The sequence below is a fragment of the Poecile atricapillus genome, chromosome 19 (assembly GCF_030490865.1).
Source record: "Poecile atricapillus isolate bPoeAtr1 chromosome 19, bPoeAtr1.hap1, whole genome shotgun sequence".
In the NCBI taxonomy this organism is placed as follows: domain Eukaryota; kingdom Metazoa; phylum Chordata; class Aves; order Passeriformes; family Paridae; genus Poecile; species Poecile atricapillus.
In genome coordinates this window covers 983575-1007360 of record NC_081267.1, presented here as the reverse complement: position 1 = coordinate 1007360, position 23786 = coordinate 983575, and the positions used below count along the sequence as shown (strand labels likewise).

Sequence of the window (23786 nt, the reverse complement as noted above, 5' to 3'; positions counted from 1 at the left end):
TTACAAATTAAAGGACCTCTATAACAATTGCAATCTAAGAAATGTATTTACAGAAGAATCTAACTACGGCCTATAGAACATACATACTGAAGGGACTGTGTCCATCATCTCTGTTATTCCTGCAAGAGAAGGAGGCATCCTGGCCACTCCAGCCCAGCCCTGAGGGCTGTTCCTGTGCACGCTCTGCTGCTGTTTCTGCGCTGTCCAGAGCCGCTTCAGCAGCAGCGACTCAGCAGCGCTGCTCGAGGAGACATCACCACCCTCCCCATGGAGGCAGAAGCTGTGCAGACACAGAGCTCTGTGTCAGGGGAGCCTCGGTCTCAGCACCGTGGCCTGGGCAGGGGCGGGGGCCTGGGCTGGCCGCCAGCCCTGCCTCTGCCCACTGCCCCTTATCGCAGGCACCCAGTGGCCGTGGCCTGGCAGGGCCTCCTTGCCCTCCTTGTCCCCAGCCAGCCCAGCCTGGGCACCTCGGGGCTGCTGAGGCCCAGCCTCGAGGGCTTCTGCCGCAGGCATGGCAGTCTCTCAGGGGAAGCACCAGAGCAGCGGGTGGCAGGAACAAGGCGACTGCCTGGGGGCTGCTTGTGGCCTCTGACACCCAATTCCTCAGGGCTTTGTCTTGGTTCTAGAAGACAGGTGTCTGCTAGGGAGAGCAGGAGCCTCCCTTGGGATGAAAGAATGTAGACCCCCTCCCTCCGAATTATTCTAAATTTGAAATCAAGGGGCTTTCAGGCAGAGATCTGGGGATAGGAATAACAGTTCTTTACTAGTAGAACCAGGCAAGCCGACAAACAATAACTACAGCAATAACAAGAACACAGAACCAGGGACCCCGGGACAGCTTTCTCGGCTGAGATGGGATGGAGGAGAGGTTTTGTTTTCACAAACCCCTCGGGCAGTCAGTCCCGGTGCTCCTGCAGGGCTCCGAGGAAACAGTCGGCTGGGACAGCAGGGATGAGCTGAGATCCTGGGCTGGTGGATGAGGTGGATCAGCAGCTCCGCGGCGGTGCCTGGCACTGCCACACATCCCGGCAGGACAGGGGGTGCGAGGCCACCAACAAAGAGGGAAGAAGGAGAAGAAGCAGCAGCTCTGTCTGGGTGATGGCGAAATTCCCTTCTCTCCACCGCAGCAGCTCCGCGACCCAGCACACGAACGTCCTTCCCCGAAGCCGAGGAAAAGCCAGCTAAAAACTGTCCCCACCCTCCTTTTCTGCCCCCTTCCCCCCCCACCCTGGACCCGGCCACTCTTTGTCCTTTGTGAGCACCCCTAAGTACTGGTAGTTAGATTGTCCCAGCACATAATGGGTAAAAATTCCCTGGGCAGGCCAGAACACAAAATAAAACAAAAAAAAGAACACCTAACCCTCAACAAGCCTCATCGGGACCAACAGTAGAGAAAGTGCTGCCAACACTGCTCTGTGTGATGGAGGATTGGCCTCTGCACAGCATCTGCACCTCTGATGGAGACAACAAGGATGTTTTTGCTCTGGCTGTGAGTTCCTGGAGCTGGCCTTTGATCACCCAGACGTTGTTTCTCCAGCAGCTCTCTATCCTCTCCCTGCTTCAGTTCCTGAGCTGAAACCTGGGCTAGTGGCAGGCTCAGGGGGTACCAGGCCTGCTGCTTCCCCTGTGTCTCCCCTCGGGCCCTGCCCCATGGACATCTCGGCACTGTGCGCTGTCTTTGGGTGTTTCTTTTGCAGGCAACTCTGGTGCTTGGGGTGATTGTCCAGATGCCTCAGTGCCGCGAGGCGATGATGCTTTATTCCTCCCACCTGTTTGTGGCTCTGCTGTTCCATGTTGTCATCACCACCCAGCTGATGCCACCAGTGGAAGTTGATAACTTCTGGAGAGCATGCCAGGAGGAACACTGCCTTCCCAGCAACCCCAACAGGTCCCAGTCCTCCTGTCCTTCCAATGCCTTTGTGACCAGCACCAGTGCACCCAGTGTGACCTGGGCTTTGCTGTGCACACAGGTTTGCAGTGCAGGCCATGAAGGCTCTGCTCTTCCGACTGCGGTGTGACAGTGTGCTCATGGAAATGCGATGCAAGCGTGGCTGGGACACGCTGCTCTGTGCTGACACCCAGCACTATGCTGTGGGTCAGCTGGCCAGGTGAGCCTCACTTCTCCCAACTGCCTCTGAAATTGTGCCCTGTACTTGGGGTGCCTCACACAGTCCCTGTGGTCCTGGGACAGAGGGCCTTGTCACTGAGGGATGGCCAAGCAGACTGGAAAATGCTGGCTGAGGGTGCCCAGAAGGTGCCTCCCCACAAAGCACCCCCATCCCCTCCAGTGTGGTGAGGAAAGACCGGATCTCTGTGAATCAGTCACGGTCTCTTGTCCCTCCAACTCAGGGTCTTGGTGCCTTTTCCCTCTGACAGGGAGATGCACGGTGCCTCCCTCTCTTTGTGTTCTGGGATTGCACTCCGCCTGCTCCGGCTGCTCAGCAGAGAGGAGCCACCCTGGGATCTGCCCTTCCTGGCATTCTTTGTGGAGGTGAGCCTGATGGCCAGCACTACCTCGCTGAGCTGCCTGCCAGCCCTGTCCCCTTGCACAGCCACAGCTGCCTGGGACGGCACCCGCGCCCTGTGCTGCTGCCTGGGCCCAGCCCTGCGCAGTTCCAGGCTCCTGCCGGCCGGCTCCCCTCTCACTGCCCTGTGCCTTTCAGGTCCTGGATTGCCTGAACTTGCATGAATGTGGTGACAGTGTCCTTGAGATCGCGTCAAGGCACCTGCAGAGCAAGTGCAGGCAGAAGCGTCACCTGGCACTCAGAGGCCTCGTGGTGCTCAGCGAGTATCCCTTGATGGTGAGAACAGGGCAGCAGCTGAAGCTGTGCTGGGGAAAGCAGTCCTTTGGTCTGGCTGGGTTTTAGGAGCTCAGGCAGCTGCTCCCAGCTCTCCTGCCTCACCTGCCTGAGTGCTTTGGGACAGGCCTTTGGCCTCTGGGCCTGGCAGCAGCAGGGTGGGGTTGCAGTGCCAGGGTGGTGTTTGCTCTGCAGCCGTTCATGGTTTCCCAGCACAGCCTTGTGTTCCACACAGGCCAGACCTATATGCAGCCAGTCTCGAAGCCTTCTTGAGCTGCTGGGTGATGCAGATGAAGATGTGGTCGGCATGTCCCTCTCTGTGCTCAAAAATGTGCTCCAGAACAAATACATCCTGATATCCAGGAGCACTGCCCCAAAGCTGGCTCAGGCATTCCTGCTGCTCTTTAACCATGTAAGTGTCTGTGCCCCCAGCCACGGGCATTGGCTGCTGCCCAGAAACTCTGCTCTGTGGATTTTTCAGCCATTGTTCAAGTGAGCCTGGAGTAGTTGCAGCTGAGTCTTTTTCCTATCCTACAGGACAACAGCCAAGTGCAGCTCCTCTCCCTTTACCTTTTCTGTAAGGTGATGGATTTGGTAGTAGCCAAGGGAAAAAAGCCCCTTGAGTCAGTTTTGTGCCAGAGCCTATGTCCACTATTATTCCACTACCATGATGAAAACCGGCACGTGGCAGAGGTGAGGAGCTGTGGGCTGCTGGTGTCCCCCTGCTAGAGGGCTTAGCTGCCTCTTGCCCTGGTCACCACCCAGGCTGCAGCCTCCTCCTGGCCTTCTCAAAGGGACACGTAACACGTGTCCTGGACTGTGCTACTATCTCTACTGCTCTCCAGGTCTCTCGGGCAACGCTGCTTCATGTGGCCAAGTTCCTTAAGAGAAGGAATCTCAAGCAGCTGGTGGAAAAAGACAAGATGGTGAAGTTTGCCGAGTGTTTGGTAAGTACAGCCTGGAGAAGCCTCAACTTTGAGAAGCCCCCCGGCCCCAGCACTCAGTGTGTGGGGCTGGCAGCTGTGGCCCCTGCCCGGTGCTGCACCCAGGGGCACCAGCCTGCGCCCCACACGCCGCTCCCTTCCCTGGGCCACATGGCTTCTTCTCCAGGCTCCTCTGGCCCCGAGTGGGGATGCGGGGAGGGGTGACACCGCGGCTCCCCGGGCAGCAGCCGGCCCTCTGCCCCCTCCAGAGCCCGGCGCCAGCGGCTGCTGGCCGGGCCTCAGGGCTGGGCGGGCACGGGAGGCCGGGGCTGGCCGCAGGCAGTGCCCGGCCGAGGGGCAGAGCCCGCACCAACCCTTCCCTCCTGCCGCTCTCTCCAGCTGGCACAGGACAGGAACCGAGCGGCCGAGCAGCTGCGCCGGGCCCTGCCGTACCTGCAGAGCCCACAGGACACCCTGCAAGAGGCGGCCATCAGGTTCATCGGTGAGCCACGAACCCGGGCTCCCTCCCCGCCCCGCCGCAGCTCGGCCCCGGCCCCGGCTGCTGCCCCGGCAGCGGCACCCGGGCCCGGCGCCCTGGAGCCCCGGCTGCCCTCGGGGCTGCTGCCGGCCTCTGGCAGCCGTGCCCTTGGGCTGAGTCAGGATGCGGCAAGGGCCCGGGCTGAGCCCTGCCGGGGCGGGAGGGCGTGTGGCCACAGGGCTGGCAGCGCCGCTGGCAGGGAGCTGTGCCGCCGGGGCCCTGACAGGCTCTGTGTTCCCAGGGATGGCCGGGCGGATCCTGAGGGGGCAGAAGGAAGAGCTGCAGGCCCTCACTGAGGGTGAGTGAGGGCTGGCAGTGGGGGGTTGGCACTGGGGGTGCTGCAGTCCCTGCCCTGGCTGCGGAGGGCTTTGCTCCCTGTGTGGACAAGGGGTGGTGTGGGCAGAGCACAGAGAGATTTCAGGGAAGTGGGGCGGGGGGTTTGGGAGGTGTGGATTCGTGACCAGGACCTTGCAGCTGATCCTATTTCCCCCTCCCCTTTTGTGGCCATGGCTAGAGCAGGCTGGGATGGCCCTGGTAGGACTTTCTCCTAGGATTTCCACAGATCCGTGTTCTGATTGTGGCTCTGTTCCCCTCTCTTCCAGCACTTCAAGCCCTGAGGAGAGATGACAACCCTTCCCATTCAAACACTGCACTTCAAGAGATACTTAGTAAAAGAGCTGCAGAAGTACGCTCATCTGCTGGCTCAGAAGAACCAGTGTTCATTTAAGACCTTCTGATGCCATGGAAGATGAGACTACATTTAGACCAGAAGACACCAGCTAGAGCTCCAGGCACCACTGGCACAGCTGAGCCTGTGAGAAGCTCGCATGGCTTCAGCCCTCTCCCTCCCTTTTGACAGCTCCCTCCCTGCAGCCCTCAGACACTGCCCATCCCTTCTTTTTCCCTCCACTTTCCCTCCCTTTTGGTAGCTCCCTCCTTCCAGCCCTCAGACACTCCCCATCCCCTTTTTTGCCCCTCTGCTCATCCCTTTGCTTCGCATTTCATCAATAAACAGTTTTCCTTTTTCACTTGACCTGCATCTGTGTGGAGCTGAAGGGTCACAAATCCAGAGCTCTGTGACACACAGGCCCCTCCTGCCGTTCTCTCCTGTGCCGTGTTTTGTGCAGAGACGCAGAGGAACGAGCGCAGATCAGGCTGGAAAGGTCCCTGTGCTGAAGGCCCGGTTCCACAGCATTGTGGAGTTCAAGGTGTTACTGAAGGCCAGTAGTGGGACAAGGAGCCTGTGTGTGTCAGGGACCAAAGTTGTGTCTAAGGCCCTGCCGTATTTGGTCCTCTGTTGTGCACGATGAAAGGTTAATGAATAAAGCCAGGTTCAAAAACCCTCCTGGAAAGGCAAAATCCCGATTTTAGCAGCTTTTTCCACTTCCGCATTGCAGGTGTTGATGGATCTACTGGAGAGGGAATGTTCATCCCAAATTTCTGCCCGTTTTTCTAGGAACACTCCAATGACAGTACAATGCCACGTGTACTGATTCAGTCTTCTGAGGTTTTTTTGGTTATTCTTTTTTGGGATTCAGGGGTCTGGAAGGTGGGGAGACAGGCAGGACACAATCCAGATCCGAAAAAATCCCATACAGCACTGGAAATGAGGAAAACATAGTGGAAACAAGCAGAAAGGAACTGGGGGAAAAAAGGATTTTTAAGAAGGAAAAATAGGGAAAAGTAAGGACAAAATTCCAGACAAATCCACTAGGAAAGAATAATTTGGAGGTGGAATAGGAGAAATTCCAGCCCAGCAGGCTACCAGGGTGTTGCCGCTGAAGATGAACAGATCACACGGACACAGCTCGAGGTGTGGTGAAGAGAAGAGAGAGTTTATTTTTCCTCCCAGGATTTATCGGTTTTTGACCACGGCCAGAGATTGGATGGTCAGGATAACACTTTCTCACAGCACTGGCCATGAGAGATGTCCATCACAAGACGTGGAACAGAAAGAATGTACACATATCTATGTTTACAGTTACTGTCCTGGGAAAGTCCTTAGAATACCATGTCAGCAAGCTCAGAAGCTGAGTTTTCAGGGAGACATCTCACCCTTTTCAGTTTAATAAAAAGAAAAGAAAAAAGAAAAATGAACAAAGAAACTAGCAACATTATAAACAATCAAAATAATAAATGATAGAAAAATACAATACTCCATACAATCAGAAGGCTGTAATTTCAGGGTGATATCTCACCCTTTCGTTATTATTAAAAAAAACCCAAAAAACCAAAAAACCCAAAAAACAAGAACCAGAAAAAAACAACAAAACTCAAAAATAAATGACACCATTGTCCAACATCAACACCTGCTCGTGGATGGCTCTCAATTTGGTCAGGGAAGCAAAAGCCAAACTGAAAGGTGCCTAGGAAAACCTATGAAATGCTATGACAGCAGCCGGTAACACACGTGCAAGACACGTCGGGGTTCACCAGATGTTGCCGCTGAAGATGAACAGATCACACGGACACAGGTCGAGGTGTGGTGAAGAGAAGAGAAAATTTATTTTTCCTCCCAGGATTTATAGGTTTTTGACCACGGTCAGGGATTGGATGGTCAGGATAACACTTTCTCACAGCACTGGCCATGAGAGATGTCCATCACAAGACGTGTAACAGAAAGAATGTACGCATATCTATGTTTACAGTTACTGTCCTGGGAAAGTCCTTAGAAAACCATGGCAGCAAGCTCAGAAGCTGAGTTTTCAGGGCGACATCTCACCCTTTTCAGTTTAATAAAAAGAAAAGCAAAAAGAAAAATGAACAAAGAAACCAGCAACATTATAAGCAATCAAAATAATAAATAACAGGAAAAAATACAATACTCCATACAATCAGAAGGCTGTAATTTCAGGGTGATATCTCACCCTTTCGTTATTATTAAAAAAACAACAAAAAACCCAAAAAACCCAAAAAACCCAAAAAACCCAAAAAACAAGAACCAGAAAAAAACAACACAACTCAAAAATAAATGACACAATTGTGCAACATCAACACCTGCTCGTGGATGGCTCTCAATTTGGTCACGGAAGCAAAAGCCAAACTGAAAGGTGCCTGGGAAAACCTATGAAATGCTATGACAGCAGCCGGTAACACACGTGCAAGACACGTCGGGGTTCACCAGATGTTGCTGCTGAAGATGAGCAGATCACACGGACACAGCTCCAGGTGTGGTGAAAAGAAGAGAAAATTTATTATTTCCCTCCAGGATTTATCGGTTTTTGACCACGGCCAGGGATTGGATGGTCAGGATAACACTTTCTCACTGCACTGGCCATGAGAGATGTCCATCACAAGACGTTGTAATAAATTATGTGTAAATAAAAATTCGTAAAGATATAAATAAGATGTATATGTATTGAAATAATAAAACCCCAAAGATGTGTATATAAAAAGGAAAAAAACCTCCTTCCATGCCTGGCCGGGAGTTTTTCTCCGAAGGCAAAGGATTGCAGCCAACACCCAGATAACGAACATTAGCTCGGAAAATAGACAGGATGGGAGCCATCAAGGATAACAAAAGGACTAGCTCGGGGGAGGAACCCAACTCCGGACCTGACCAACGTCTCTGCAGATCTCGGTTGTGAAACAATCAAAGTCGACAAAGACAAGCCTCAGAAAAAGTATCCGCCGCTAGTCCTGAATCACCCACCTGTCAGACCAGTGTTGGAGATACAATCACTGGAAACAAAGGGGGAGACTCCGCCGAGATTTCCATCGGCACCAACCCCGGATCACACCACTTCTGCCTTGATAACCCAAAATTAAAATACATACAGAGTCTCTTTACATATGAGGAGACTCTGTCCGGACACTGGTTAAGTCTATTTTTCCAAGCCAGGAAATCCATTCACCGAACAATCAAGAATACTCGGTGAATGGAGCCTGCTTGGAATTTTAGCCTGAGGACTTAAAAATCCTATAAAACCCCAATCCTGAGAGCGCTCAGACGTGGATTTGGGAACCCTACACCTTGGGTGTAAACCCTGTCCACCCAGCGCTGCGCTGATCATTTTTATTGTGGTTTTTTTCTCTCATTGTTATTCCTTGCTGTTTATTAATAAATTTCTCTCTTTGATTTTATCCCAAATTTGCCTTTGCATTTATAACAACGTGTAACAGAAAGAATGTTCACATATCTATGTTTACAGTTACTGTCCTGGGAAAGTCCTTAGAAAACCATGGCAGCAAGCTCAGAAGCTGAGTTTTCAGGGCGACACTCCTGGAAAGGCAAAAATCCCAATTTTAGCAGCTTTTTCCACTTCCTCATTGCATTCCCTACTGGAGAGGGAATGTTCATCCCAAATTTCTGCCCGTTTTTCTAGGAACACTCCAATGACAGTACAATGCCACGTGTACTGATTCAGTCTTCTGAGGTTCTTTGGGTTATTCTTTTTTGGGATTTAGGGGCATGGAAGGTGGGGAGAGAGGCAGGACACAATCCAGATCCGAAAAAAAATCCCATCCAGCACTGGAAATGAGGAAAACATAGTGGAAACAAGCAGAAAGGAACTGGGGGAAAAAAGGATTTTTAAGAAGGAAAAATAAGGACAAAATTCCAGAAAAATCCACAAGGAAAGAATAATTCCCAGGGCCTGGGAGGAACCAAAGTTTTTATTTTATTTGGGAAGTTTTTAGGAATTTTTAAAAATATTATTGGATTTTTTTACCAGGAAGATCCCCCTTTTCCGTTCTGATGGGACTGGAAGTCAACTCCTGCTCCTGCAGGGCTGGGTTTGCCCATCCTCGTTCCGGAATGTTCTAGAAATGTCTGGAGAATGGTGAAAATGATTAAGAGTGACCATCAATGACCATCAAAGACCATCAATGACCATCAACAACCATCAGTGACCATCCATGACGATTGGTGACCATCAGTGACCATCAGTGACCATCAATGTCCATCAGTGACCATCAGTGACCATCAATGGCCATCAGTGACCATCAGTGACCATCAATGACCATCAGTGACCATCAATGGCCATCAATGACCATCAATGACCATCAGTGACCATCAGTGACCATCCATGACCATCAGTGACCATCAGTGACCATGAGTGACCATCCATGAACACCATTGACCATCAGTGGCCATCAGTGACCATCAGTGACCATCAATGACCATCAATGACCATCCATGACCATCAGTGACCATCAATGGCCATCAGTGACCATCAGTGACCATCAGTGACCATCAGTGACCATCAATGGCCATCAATGACCATCAGTGACCATCAGTGACCATCCATGACCATCAATGACCATCAATGACCTTCAGTGACCATCAATGACCATCAGTGACCATCAGTGACCATCAATGACCATCCATGACCATCAGTGACCATCAATGGCCATCAGTGACCATCAGTGACCATCAGTGACCATCCATGACCATCAGTGACCATCCATGACCATCAATGACCATCAGTGACCATCAGTGACCATCAGTGACCATCCATGAACACCATTGACCATCAGTGGCCATCAGTGACCATCAGTGACCATCAATGACCAACAGTGACCATCAATGACCATCACCAACCATTAATGACCATCCATGACCATGAATGACCATCAGTGACCATCAGTGATCATCCATGACCATCAGTGACCATCACTGACCATCAGTGACCATCAATGACCATCCATGACCATCAATGACCATCAGTGACCATCAATGACCATCAGTGACCATCAATGGCCATCAAAGACCATCAGTGACCATCAATGACCATCAGTGACCATCAGTGACCATCCACAACCATCAGTGACCATCCATGACCATCAGTGACCATCAATGGCCATCAATGACCATCCATGACCATCAGTGACCATCCATGACCATCAATGACCATCAGTGACCATCAGTGACCATCAATGACCATCAGTGACCATCAGTGACCATCTGTGACCATCTGTGACCATCAGTGACCATCAGTGACCATCAATGACCATCAGTGACCATCAGTGACCATCAATGACCATCAGTGACCATCAGTGACCATCAGTGACCATCCATGAACACCATTGACCATCAGTGGCCATCAGTGACCATCAGTGACCATCAATGACCAACAGTGACCATCAATGACCATCACCAACCATTAATGACCATCCATGACCATGAATGACCATCAGTGACCATCAATGACCATCAACGACCATCCATGACCATCAGTGACCATCAGTGACCATCCATGACCATCAGTGACCATCAGTGACCATCAGTGACCATCAATGACCATCAGTGATCATCAGTGACCATCAGTGACCATACATGACCATCAATGACCATCAATGACCATCAGTGACCATCAGTGACCATCAGTGACCATCAGTGACCATCAATGACCATCAGTGATCATCAGTGACCATCAGTGACCATCCATGACCATCAATGACCATCAATGACCATCAGTGACCATCAGTGACCATCAGTGACCATCAGTGACCATCAATGACCATCCATGACCATCAGTGACCATCAATGGCCATCAGTGACCATCAGTGACCATCAATGACCATCAGTGACCATCCACAACCATCCATGACCATCAATGACCATCAGTGACCATCAATGATCATCCATGACCATCAACAACCATCAGTGACCATCCATGACCATCATTGACCATCCATGATCATCAATGTCCATCAGTGACCATCAATGACCATCAGTGACCATCAGTGACCATCAGTGACCATCCAACAACCATCAATGACCATCACTGGCCATCCATGACCATCAATGACCATCAATGACCATCAATGACCATCAGTGACCATAAACGACCATCCACAACCATCCATGACCATCAGTGACCATCAATGACCATCCATGACCATGAATGACCATCAATGTCCATCCACAACCATCCATGACCATCTGTGACCATCTGTGACCATAAATGACCATTAATGACCATCAGTGACCATCAGTGACCATCTGTGACCATCAACGGCCATCAAAGACCATCAGTGACCATCCACAACCATCCATGACCATCAGTGACCATCAGTGACCATCAATGGCCATCAGTGACTATCAATGACCATCACCAACCATTAATGACCATCCATGACCATGAATGACCATCAGTGACCATCAGTGACCATCCACAACCATCCATGACCATCAATGACCATCAGTGACCATCAATGATCATCCATGACCATCAACAACCATCAGTGACCATCCATGACCATCATTGACCATCCATGATCATCAATGTCCATCAGTGACCATCAATGACCATCAGTGACCATCAGTGATCATCAGTGACCATCAATGACCATCAATGACCATCAGTGACCATCCATGACCATCAGTGACCATCTATGACCATCAGTGACCATCCATGACCATCAATGACCATCAGTGACCATCAATGACCAACAGTGACCATCAATGACCATCACCAACCATTAATGACCATCCATGACCATCCATGACCATGAATGACCATCAGTGACCATCAACGACCATCCACAACCATCCGTGACCATCTGTGACATGGTCATTGATGGTCATTGATCGTCACTGATGGTCATGGATGGTCACTGATGGTCATGGATTGTCACTGATGGTCATTGATGATCGTTGATGGTCATTGCTGGTCATGGATGGTCGTTGACGGTCATTGATGGTCCCTGATGGTCACTGATCGTCACTGATGGTCACTGATGGTCACTGATGGTCACTGATGATCATTGATGGTCATGGATGGTCATTGATGGTCACTGATGGTCACTGATGGTCACTGATGGTCACTGATGGTCATTGATGGTCACTGATGGTCACTGATGGTCACTGATGGTCACTGATGGCCACGGATGGTCACTGATGGTCATGGATGGTCACTGATGGTCACTGATGGTCATTGATGGTCATGGATGGTCACTGATGGTCATTGATGGTCATTGATGTTTACTGATGGTCACTGATGGTCATTCATGTCCCACTGAGTGTCCAGTGATGGTCAAGAGCTTTCATCCTCCTGGTGTCCAGTGGTGGCCATCAAGAACTCTTCTCTTTGGGGTGTCCAGTGATGGTCAAGCTCCTTTCTCCCCTGGGTGTCCAGCGTTGCTCAGGAACTTTTGTCCTCCTGGTGTCCAGTGCAGGTGGCCAAGACCTTTTGGCCTCAGGGTGTCCATTCATGGTCTGGAACCTTCATCTCCTGGTGTCCACTCCTGGTCTGGAGCCTTCATATCCTGGTTTCCACTCATGGTCTGGAGCCTTCATCTCCTGGTGTCCACTCATGGTCCAGAACCTTCATCTCCTGGTGTCCATTCATGGTCCAGGGCCTTCATCTCCTGGTGTCCACTCATGGTCTGGAGCCTTCATCTCCTGCTGTCCACTCCTGGTCTGGAGCCTTCATCTTCTGCTGTCCACTCATGGTCCAGAACCTTCATCCTCCTAGTGTCCACTCATGGTCCTGAGCCTTCATCTCCTGGTGTCCACTCATGGTCTGGAGCCTTCATCTCCTGGTGTCCACTCATGGTCCAGAACCTTCATCTCCTGGTGTCCACTCATGGTCCAGAGCCTTCATAACCTGGTGTCCACTCATGGTCTGGAGCCTTCATCTCCTGGTGTCCACTCATGGCCTGGAGCCTTCATCTCCTGGTGTCCACTCATGGTCCAGAACCTTCATCTCCTGTTGTCCACTCATGGTCCAGAACCTTCATCTCCTGGTGTCCACTCCTGGTCCAGAACCTTCATCTCCTGGTGTCCACTCATGGTCCAGAACCTTCATCTCCTGGTGTCCACTCATGGTCCAGAACCTTCATCTCCTGGTTTCCACTCACTGTCCAGAGCCTTCATCTCCTGGTGTCCACTCATGGTCTGGAGCCTTCATCTCCTGGTGTCCACTCATGGTCTGGAGCCTTCATCTCCTGGTGTCCACTCCTGGTTCAGGGCCTTCATCTCCTGGTGTCCACTCCTGGTCTGGAGCCTTCATCTCCTGGTGTCCACTCATGGTCCTGAGCCTTTGTCCTTCTGGTGTCCAGTGGTGGCCGAGCGTGATGGACGCCCCCAGGACCTTCTCCAGGTGGTTCCGGAATTTTCCAGCTGTTTCTGGGTGGTTTCCAGGTATTCCCAGATGTTCCCAGGTGTTCCCCAGGTGTTCCTCAGGTGTTCCCAGATGTTTTTAGATGTTCTCCAGATGTTTTCAGGTGTTTCCTGGTGGTTTCCAGGTGTTTTTAGATGTTCTCCAGATGTTTCCAGGTGTTTCTGGGTGATTCCACTTGATTTCCAGGTGTTCAGGTGTTTCTGGGTGATTTCCAGGTGTTTTCCAATGTTTTCCAGGTGTTCCCAGTTTATTCCAGGTGGTTTTCAATGTTCTCCAGATGTTTCCAGGTGTTCCCGGCTGTTCTTGGATGTTCTCCAGATGTTTCCAGGCGTTTCCAGGTGATTCCGAGCGTTTTCCAGGTGTTCCCAGGTGTTTTTCAATGTTCCCAGGTGTTCCCAGCCGTTCCCAGGTGTTTTCCAGGTGTTTTCCAGCCGTTCCCAGCTGTTTTCCAGGTGTTTTCCAGGTGTTTTCCAGGTGTTTCCAGGTGTCTCCAGCTGTTCCCCGGTCCCAAATCCCCTCCCTCAACAACTTCCGCCACACCGCCGCAAAGCGCGGCGCCGCCGCGTCGCAACTGCTCCCCCCCCCGCACGCCGTGCCACACCGCCGTAAAGCGAGCCTTTCGCGACAACATGGCGCCGCCATTGCGCCTCGGTGTATCCCATCATCCCCCGCGCTGCCGCCGCCATTGCGCCTCGGTGTATCCCATCACCCCCCGCGCGGCGCCGCCATTCCCGGCAGCCCCCGCGCCGCCGCCCTCAGCAGCCGCCGCCGCCGCTCCGGTGAGTCCCGGGAGCGCGGGAAGGGCGGGGGAAGGGGGGGAGATCTCACCGGGAGCTCACCGGGAGCTCACCGGGAGCGCGCGGTGCCGCCCGCAGGTCCCGGATCCGCCCCACCCCCCCACCGCGCCCGCCGGAGGAAATGGTGAGGGAACGGCTCCCCCCCCCCTGGGCAGGGAATGGAACCGGCCGGGCCCGGGGCTCCCCCCCCCCCCCCGACCCGCGGGAATGGAACCGGCCCGGGGCTCCCCCCACGGGCAAGGAATGGAACCGGCCCGGGGCTCCCCCCCCCCACCCGCGGGAATGGAACCGGCCCGGGGCTCCCCCCCCACCCCCAGGGCTCCCAGTCCATCCCAGTTCATCCCAGTTCAGCCCAGTTCAATCCCAGTTCAATCCCAGTTCATCCCAGTTCATCCCAGTTCATCCCAGTTCAATCCCAGTTCAATCCCAGTTCAGCCCAGTTCATCCCAGTTCAATCCCAGTTCATCCCAGTTCAATCCCAGTTCATCCCAGTTCAGCCCAGTTCAATCCCAGTCCATCCCAGTTCAATCCCAGTTCATCCCAGTCCATCCCAGTTCATCCCAGTTCAATCCCAGTAACTCCCAGTTCCTCCCAGTATGGCCCAGTAACCCCAAATCCATTCCCAGTTCCCTTCCCAGTTCCCTCCCAGTATAAACCAGTTTGTCCCAGTCCCTGCCATTTCCCAGTCCCAGTGGTCCCAGTCCCTCCCAGTTCATCCCAGTCCCTCCCAGTATAAACCAGTCCCTCCCAGTTCCCTCCCAGTTTGTCCCAGTTCATCCCAGTCCATCCCAGTATGGCCCAGTCCCTCCCAGTTCCCATTCCCAGTGCTCCCAGTTCCTTCCCAGTTCCCTCCCAGTATAAACCAGTTCCCTCCCAGTTTGTCCGAGTCCCTCCCAGTTCCCATTCCCAGTATAAACCAGTCCCTCCCAGTCCCTCCCAGTATGGCCCAGTCCCTCCCAGTCCCTCCCAGTTCATCCCAGTTTGTCCCAGTCCCCTCCCAGTATAAACCAGTATGTCCCAGTCCCTCCCAGTCCCTCCCAGTCCCTCCCAGTTCCCTCCCAGTCCCTCCCAGTATAACCCAGTCCATTCCAGTTCCCTCCCAGTCCCTCCCAGTTCCCTCCCAGTATGTCCCAGTCCATCCCAGTATAAACCAGTCCCCTCCCAGTGCCCTCCCAGTCCATCCCAGTTCCCTCCCAGTCCATCCCAGTCCCTCCCAGTTCCCTCCCAGTCCCTCCCAGTCCATCCCAGTTCCCTCCCAGTCCCTCCCAGTCCCTCCCAGTCCCTCCCAGTTCCCTCCTAGTCCAATCCCAGTTTGATCCCAGTTCCTTCCCAGTATAAACCAGTCCCTCCCAGTCCCTCCCAGTCCCTCCCAGTTCCCTCCCAGTCCCTCCCAGTTCCCTCCCAGTCACTCCCAGTTCCCTCCCAGTCCCTCCCAGTTCCCTCCCAGTCCCTCCCAGTCCATCCCAGTCCATCCCAGTCCCTCCCAGTCCCTCCCAGTCTCTCCCAGTCCATCCCAGTCCATCCCAGTCCCTCCCAGTCCATCCCAGTCCCTCCCAGTCCCTCCCAGTCCCTCCCAGTCCATCCCAGTCCATCCCAGTCCCTCCCAGTCCATCCCAGTCCCTCCCAGTTCCCTCCCAGTCCCTCCCAGTCCATCCCAGTCCCTCCCAGTCCCTCCCAGTCCATCCCAGTCCATCCCAGTTCCCTCCCAGTCCATCCCAGTCCATCCCAGTTCCCTCCCAGTCCATCCCAGTCCATCCCAGTTCCCTCCCAGTCCATCCCAGTTCCCTCCCAGTCCATCCCAGTCCCTCCCAGTCCCTCCCAGTCCCTCCCAGTTCCCTCCCAGTCCATCCCAGTTCCCTCCCAGTCCATCCCAGTCCCCCCCAGTATGTCCCAGTCCATCCCAGTTTGTCCCAGTATGTCCCAGTTCCCCTCCCAGTATGTCCCAGTATGTCCCAGTCCATCCCAGTTCCCTCCCAGTCCCTCCCAGTCCCTCCCAGTTCATCCCAGTCCATCCCAGTTTCCTCCCAGTCCCTCCCAGTATAAACCAGTCAGTCCCAGTTCCCCTCCCAGTTCACCTCTCAGTCCCTTCCCAGTCCATCCCAGTTCCCTCCCAGTATGTCCCAGTCCATCCCAGTTCCCTCCCAGTCCCTCCCAGTCCCTCCCAGTCCCTCCCAGTCCATCCCAGTCCCATCCCAGTCCCTCCCAGTCCATCCCAGTTCCCTCCCAGTCCCTCCCAGTCCCTCCCAGTCCCTCCCAGTTCCCTCCCAGTCCCTCCCAGTCCATCCCAGTTCCCTCCCAGTCCCTCCCAGTCCCTCCCAGTCCATCCCAGTTCCCGTTCCCAGCACGGGCGGCTCAAGCTCCGCCCCCCGGACGCGGCGCGGCGCCGGCAGCGCGAGGAGAAACTGAGGCACTACCGGGAGGCCATGGACGCCTTACTGGGGGTACTGGTTTGTACTGGTTTATACTGGGAGGGGACTGGGATGGACTGGGAGGGGACTGGGATGGACTGGGAGGGACTGGGAGGGACTGGGAGGGGATTAAAGGGTTAAAAACTGGGAGGAATCGGGGTTGAAGGGTGATTTTTATACTGGTTTATACTGGTTTATACTGGTTTGTACTGGTTTTGTACTGGTTTATACTGGTTTTGTACTGGGAAGGACTGGGAGCGGACTGGGAGGGACTGGGAGGTCACTGGGCCATACTGGTTTATACTGGGAGGGAACTGGTTTGAACTGGGAAGTCCCTGGGTGGGGGTTCCTGGGTTATACTGGGAGGGCACTGGGATTTACTGGTTTATACTGGTTTGGACTGGTTTGGACTGGTTTGGACTGGTTTATACTGGTCTATACTGGTTTATACTGGATTAAATTGGTTTATATTGGTCTATACTGGTCTGTACTGGTTTATACTGGTTCATACCGGTTTATACTGGTTCAAAGTGGTTTATACTGGTCCGTACCAGTCCATACTGGTCCATACTGGTTTATGCTGGTTTGAACTGGTTTATACTGGTCCATACTGGTTTAAACTGGTTTATACTGGTCCATACTGGTTTACACTGGTTTATACTGGTCCATACTGGTCCATACTGGTCCATACTGGTCTATACTGGTCCATACTGGTTTATACTGGTCCATATTGGTTTATACTGGTCTATACTGGTCCATACTGGTCCATACTGGTCCATACTGGTTTATACTGGTTTATACTGGTCCATACTGGCCCATACTGGTCCATACTGGTCTATACTGGTCCATACTGGTCCATACTGGTTTATACTGGTTTATACTGGTCCATACTGGTCCATACCGGTCCATACTGGTCCATACTGGTCCATACTGGTCCATACCGGTCCATACTGGTTTATACTGGTTTATACTGGTTTATACTGGTCCATACTGGTCCATACTGGTTTATACTGGTTTATACTGGTTTATACTGGTCCATACTGGTCCATACTGGTCCATACTGGTTTATACTGGTTTATACCGGTCCATACCGGTCCATACCGGTCCATACTGGTCCATACTGGTCCATACTGGTCCATACTGGTCCATACTGGTCCATACTGGTTTATACTGGTCCATACTGGTCCATACTGGTTTATACTGGTCCATACTGGTCCATACTGGTCCATACTGGTCCATACTGGTCCATACTGGTTTATACTGGTCCATACTGGTCCATACTGGTTTATACTGGTCCATACTGGTCCATACTGGTCCATACTGGTCCATACTGGTTTATACTGGTCCATACCGGTCCAGACCGGTCTATACTGGTCCATACTGGTCCATACTGGTCCATACTGGTTTATACTGGTCCATACTGGTCCATACTGGTCCATACTGGTCCATACTGGTTTATACCGGTTCATACTGGTCCATACTGGTCTATACTGGTCCATACTGGTCCATACTGGTTTATACTGGTCCATACTGGTCCATACTGGTCCATACTGGTTTATACTGGTCTATACTGGTCCCAGCAGGGGGCTCCGCCCGCCCAGGTCCTGTCCCTGAGCGCCTCAGTCCTGGCGGCCAATCCCGACGTGGGAACCTGCTGGAACCTGCGCAGACGGGCACTGGGAGCACTGGGAGAGGACTGGTTTGTACTGGTTTATACTGGTTTATACTGGTTTATACTGGTTTATACTGGTTTATACTGGTTTATACTAGTTTCGACTGGGAGGGGCCCCAGGGATTTTTTTGGGATTTTTTTGGGAATTTTTTTGAGGGAAAAATGGAGGGAAAATGGGGAAAATTGATGGATTTTATACTGGTTTATACTGGTTTATACTGGTTTATACTGGTTTGTACTGGTTTGTACTGGTTTATACTGGTTTATACTGGTTTTTACTGGTTTTTACTGGTTTTTCCCATTTTTTTCTGCTTTTTCCTACTTTTTCCCACCCATACTGGTCCATACTGGTTTGTACTGGTCCATACTGGTTTATACTGGTTTTTACTGGTTTTTACCGGTTTTTCCCATTTTTTTCTGGTTTTTCCTACTTTTTCCCACCCATACTGGTCCATACTGGTTTATACTGGTCTATACTGGTTTATACTGGTCCATACTGGTTTATACTGGTCCATACTGGTTTTTACTGGTTTTTACTGGTTTTTCCCATTTTTTTCTGCTTTTTCCTACTTTTTCCCACCCATACTGGTCCATACTGGTCCATACTGGTTTATACTGGTTTATAACTCTCTCTACCAGTATGATTTACACTGCTTTGTACTGGTTTATACTGGTTTATGCTGGTTTACACTGGTTTATACTGGTTTATACTGGTTTTTACTGGTTTTTACTGTATTTTACCACTCACATTGGTTTATACTGGTCCATACTGGTTTATACTGGTGTATACTGGTCCATACTGGTCTATACTGGTTTATACTGGTTTTTACTGTTTTTTCCCATTTTTTTCTGGTTTTTCCTGCTTTTTCCCACCCATACTGGTCCCTACTGGTTTATACTGGTTTATACTGGTCTATGCTGGTTTATACTGGTTTAGACTGGTTTATACTGGTTTATACTGGGATTTCCTCTTCAAATTATGTCAGGAGACCAAACTGGGACCACCAAAAATGGGGAAAAATCACGAAAAAATGGGAAAAAATGGGAAAAAAATGCAAAAAAAAAGGGGAAAAAATTGGGAAAAAAAGCCCATACTGGTTTATACTGGTTTGTACTGGTTTATACTGGTTTATACTGGGATCTCCTCTTCAAATTATGTCAGGAGACCAAACTGGGACCACCAAAAATGGGGAAAAATCACAAAAAAATGGGAAAAAATGGGAAAAAAATGCAAAAAAACCAGAAAAAAAGCCCATACTGGTTTATACTGGTTTATACTGGTTTATACTGGGACTTCCTCTTCAAATTATGTCAGGAGACCAAACTGTGACCACGAAAAATGGGAAAAAAATGGGAAAAATTGGGAAAAAATGCAAAAAAAAACCGGAATAAAACCGTGAAAAAAGCCCGTACTGGTTTATACTGGTTTATACTGGTTTGTACTGGGATTTCATCTTCAAAATCTGCCAGGAAACAAAATTGGGACAACCAAAAATGGGGAGAAATCACAAAAAAATGGGAAAAAATGGGAAAAATAGCCCATACTGGTTTATATTGGTTTGTACTGGTTTATACTGGTTTATACTGGTTTATACTGGTTTATACTGGTTTATACTGGGATTTCCTTTTCAAATTATGTCAGGAGACCAAATTGGGACCACCAAAAATGGGGAAAAATCACAAAAAAATGGGAAAAAATGGGAAAAATAGCCCATACTGGTTTATATTGGTTTGTACTGGTTTATACTGGTTTATACTGGTTTATACTGGTTTGAACTGGGATTTCATCTCCAAATTCTGCCAGGAAACGAGACTGGCACCACCAAAAATGGGGAAAAATCACAAAAAAATGGGAAAAAATGGGAAAAAAAAGGGGAAAAAAACGGGAAAAAAGCCCATACTGGTTTGTACTGGTTTATACTGGTTTATACTGGTTTATACTGGTTTATACTGGGATTTCCTTTTCAAATTATGTCAGGAAACGAAACTGGGACCACCAAAAATGGGGAAAAATCACAAAAAAATGGGAAAAAATGGGGAAAAAAATGCCAAAAAAACGGAAAAAAATAGTGAAAAAAGCCCATACTGGTTTATACTGGTTTGTACTGGTTTATACTGGTCTGTACTGGTTTCAGGGTGCCCTCGGAGCTGGCGTTCGTGGGGCAGTGCCTGGGGGTGAACCCCAAATCCTACGGGGCGTGGCACCACCGGAGCTGGGTGCTGGCGCGCGCCGCGGCGCCCCCTGCTGGCCGGGAGGACCTGGCGCTGTGCGAGCGCCTCCTGGCGGCCGACGCGCGGAACTGTGAGTGCTCAGACTGGTTTATACTGGTTTATACTGGTTTGGACTGGTTTGGACTGGTTTGGACTGGGTTGGGGTGGGTGGGGTGGGTAGGAAGGAGAATTGGGTTGAAATGGTGGAAATTCAAGGGAAAATTCGGCGAATTTGGCCCAAAATTGGCTCTGGATGGGTTCAAAACCCTCAGAATTCCCAAAAATCCCATCCCAAAGATCCCGGAATTCCCGAAAATCTGCCCCAAATATCCCAAAATTCCCAAAAATTCAACCCAGATATCCCAGAATTCCCAAAAAATCTGACCCAGATATCCCAAAATGCCCCAAAATTCCACAAATTCACCCCAAAATCGGCCCCAGATCCCTTCAAAACCCCCAGAATTCCCAAAATCCCATCCCAGATATCCCAAAATTCCCAAAAATTCAACCCAAATGTCCCAGAATTCCCAAAAAATCTGACCTGAATACCCCAAAATCCCCCAAATTCATCCCAAAATGCCCCAAAATATCCAGAATTTGCTCCTGGGGGGTCCCTGGTCCATACTGGTTTATACTGGTCCATACTGGTCCGTACTGGTCCATACCGGTCCATACTGGTCCATACTGGTCCGTACTGGTCCATACCGGTTTATACTGGTTTATACTGGTCCATACTGGTCCACACTGGTCCATACTGGTCCATACTGGTCCATACTGGTCCATACCGGTCCATACTGGTCCATACTGGTCCATACTGGTTTATACTGGTCCATACTGGTCCACACTGGTCCATACTGGTCCATACTGGTCCATACTGGTCCATACCGGTCCATACTGGTCCATACTGGTCCATACTGGTTTATACTGGTCCATACTGGTCCACACTGGTCCATACTGGTTTATACTGGTCCATACTGGTTTATACCGGTCCATACCAGTCCATACTTGTCCGTACTGTTCCATACTGGTCCATACCGGTCCATACTGGTCCGTACTGGTCCGTACTGGTCCGTACTGGTCCGAACTGGTCCATACTGGTCCGTACTGGTTTATACTGGTTTATTCTGGTTTATACTGGTCCATACCGGTCCGTACTGGTCCATACTGATTTATACTGGTCCATACTGGTCCATACTGGTCCACACTGGTTTATACCGGTCCGTACTGGTCCATACTGGTTTATACTGGTCCATACCAGTCCATACTGGTCCATACTGGTCCATACTGGTTTATACTGGTCCATACTGGTTCATACTGGTTTATACTGGTTTATACCGGTCCATACTGGTCCATACTGGTCCATACTGGTCCATACTGGTCCATACCGGTCCATACTGGTTTATACCGGTCCATACTGGTCCATACTGGTTTATACCGGTCCATACTGGTCCATACTGGTTTATACCGGTCCGTACTGGTCCATACTGGTCCACACTGGTTTATACCGGTCCGTACTGGTCCATACTGGTTTATACTGGTCCATACTGGTTTATACTGGTCCATACTGGTCCATACTGGTCCATACTGGTTTATACTGGTTTATACCGGTCCATACTGGTCCATACTGGTCCATACCGGTCCATACTGGTTTATACTGGTCCATACCGGTTTATACTGGTCCGTACTGGTCCATACTGGTTTATATTGGTTTATACTGGTTTATACCGGTCCATACTGGTTTATACTGGTCCGTACCGGTCCATACTGGTTTATACTGGTCCATCCCCAGTCCATGCCTGGGATCACCGCCGGGCTCTGGCTCAGGACCCCGATGCTGAACTCGCCTTCACCCGGAGCCTCCTGAGCCGCGACTTCTCCAACTTCTCCGCGTGGCACCACCGGCTGCGCCTGCTGGCACCGCCCAGGGATGGCACCGGCACCGGCACCGGGGAAACCGCGGCGCTGCCGCCAGCAAAGCTGAGGGAAGGTGAGAGATTCCCGGGAAAAATTCCCGGAATTCCGAGATTTTCCCGGGAAATTTTCCCGGAGATTCGGTGGAAGGCGGGGGGGGTGGTGGTGGTTTCAATGGGTAGACCTGGTGTCCCAAAATTCCCATTGGTTTCAATGGGTAGACCTGGTGTCTCATTTATCCCATTGACTTTTATGGGTAGACCTGGTGTCCTGAAATTCCCATTGACTTCAATGGGTAGACCTGGTGTCTTGAAATTCCCATTGGTTTCAATGGGTAGACCTGGTGTCCCCGAAATTCCCATTGGTTTCAATGGGTAGACCTGGTGTCTGTTTTATCCTATTGACTTCAATGGGTAGACTTGGTGTCCCTGAAATTCCCATTGGTTTCAATGGGTAGACCTGGTGTCTTGAAATTCCCATTGACTTCAATGGGTAGACCTGGTGTCCTGAAATTCCCATTGACTTCAATGGGTAGACCTGGTGTCCCATTTGTCCCATTGACTTCAATGGGTAGACCTGGTGTCCTTAAGTTCTTATTGGTTTCAATGGGTAGACCTGGTGTCCCTGAAATTCCCATTGACTTCAATGGGTAGACCTGGTGTCTGTTTTATCCCATTGACTTCAATGGGTAGACCTGGTGTCCCTGAAATTCCCATTGGTTTCAATGGGTAGACCTGGTGTCCCCAAGGTTCCCATTGGTTTCAATGGGTAGACCTGGTGGCCTTAAATTCCCATTGAATTCAATGGGTAGACCTGGTGCTGCTGGCACCGCCCAGGGACAGCACCGGCACCGGGGCCACGGCGCTGCCGCCAGAAAAGCTGAGGGAAGGTGAGAGATTCCCGGGAAAAATTCCCGGAATTCCGAGATTTTCCCGGGAAATTTTCCCGGAGATCCAGTGGGAGACAGTGGTGGTTTCAATGGGTAGACCTGGTGTCCCAAAGTTCCCATTGGTTTCAATGGGTAGACCTGGTGTCCTGAAATTTCCATTGCCTTCAATGGGTAGACCTGGTGTCCCATTCACCACATTGACTTTAACAGGTAGACCTGGTGTCTGTTTTATCCCATTGTCTTTAATGGGTAGACCTGGTGTCCCAAAGTTCCCATTGGTTTCAATGGGTAGACCTGGTGTCCTGAAATTTCCATTGTCTTTAATGGGTAGACCTGGTGTCTCATTTATCCCATTGACTTTAATGGGTAGACCTGGTGTCCTGAAATTCCCATTGGTTTCAATGGGTAGACCTGGTGTCCCATTTGTCCCATTGACTTCAATGGGTAGACCTGGTGTCCTTAAGTTCTTACTGGTTTCAATGGGTAGACCTGGTGTCCCTGAAATTCCCATTGACTTCAATGGGTAGACCTGATGTCCGTAAGTTCTTATTGGTTTCAATGGGTAGACCTG

The 23786-nt window shown here is 50.9% G+C and overlaps 1 protein-coding gene across 1 annotated transcript in view; it reads left to right on the top strand.

Annotated features, from left to right (window-relative positions):
* The first annotated feature begins 14023 nt into the window (after positions 1-14023).
* RABGGTA (Rab geranylgeranyltransferase subunit alpha) overlaps positions 14024-23786 on the top strand; it is a 28146-nt gene continuing 18383 nt past the window's right edge. The window contains exons 1-6 of the mRNA XM_058853188.1: positions 14024-14106; positions 14203-14248; positions 16467-16565; positions 18116-18231; positions 20340-20506; positions 22205-22402. Of these exons, the coding sequence (XP_058709171.1) occupies positions 14246-14248; positions 16467-16565; positions 18116-18231; positions 20340-20506; positions 22205-22402 (583 nt within the window). The 5' untranslated portion in view covers positions 14024-14106; positions 14203-14245. The remainder of the gene's footprint in view (positions 14107-14202; positions 14249-16466; positions 16566-18115; positions 18232-20339; positions 20507-22204; positions 22403-23786) is intronic.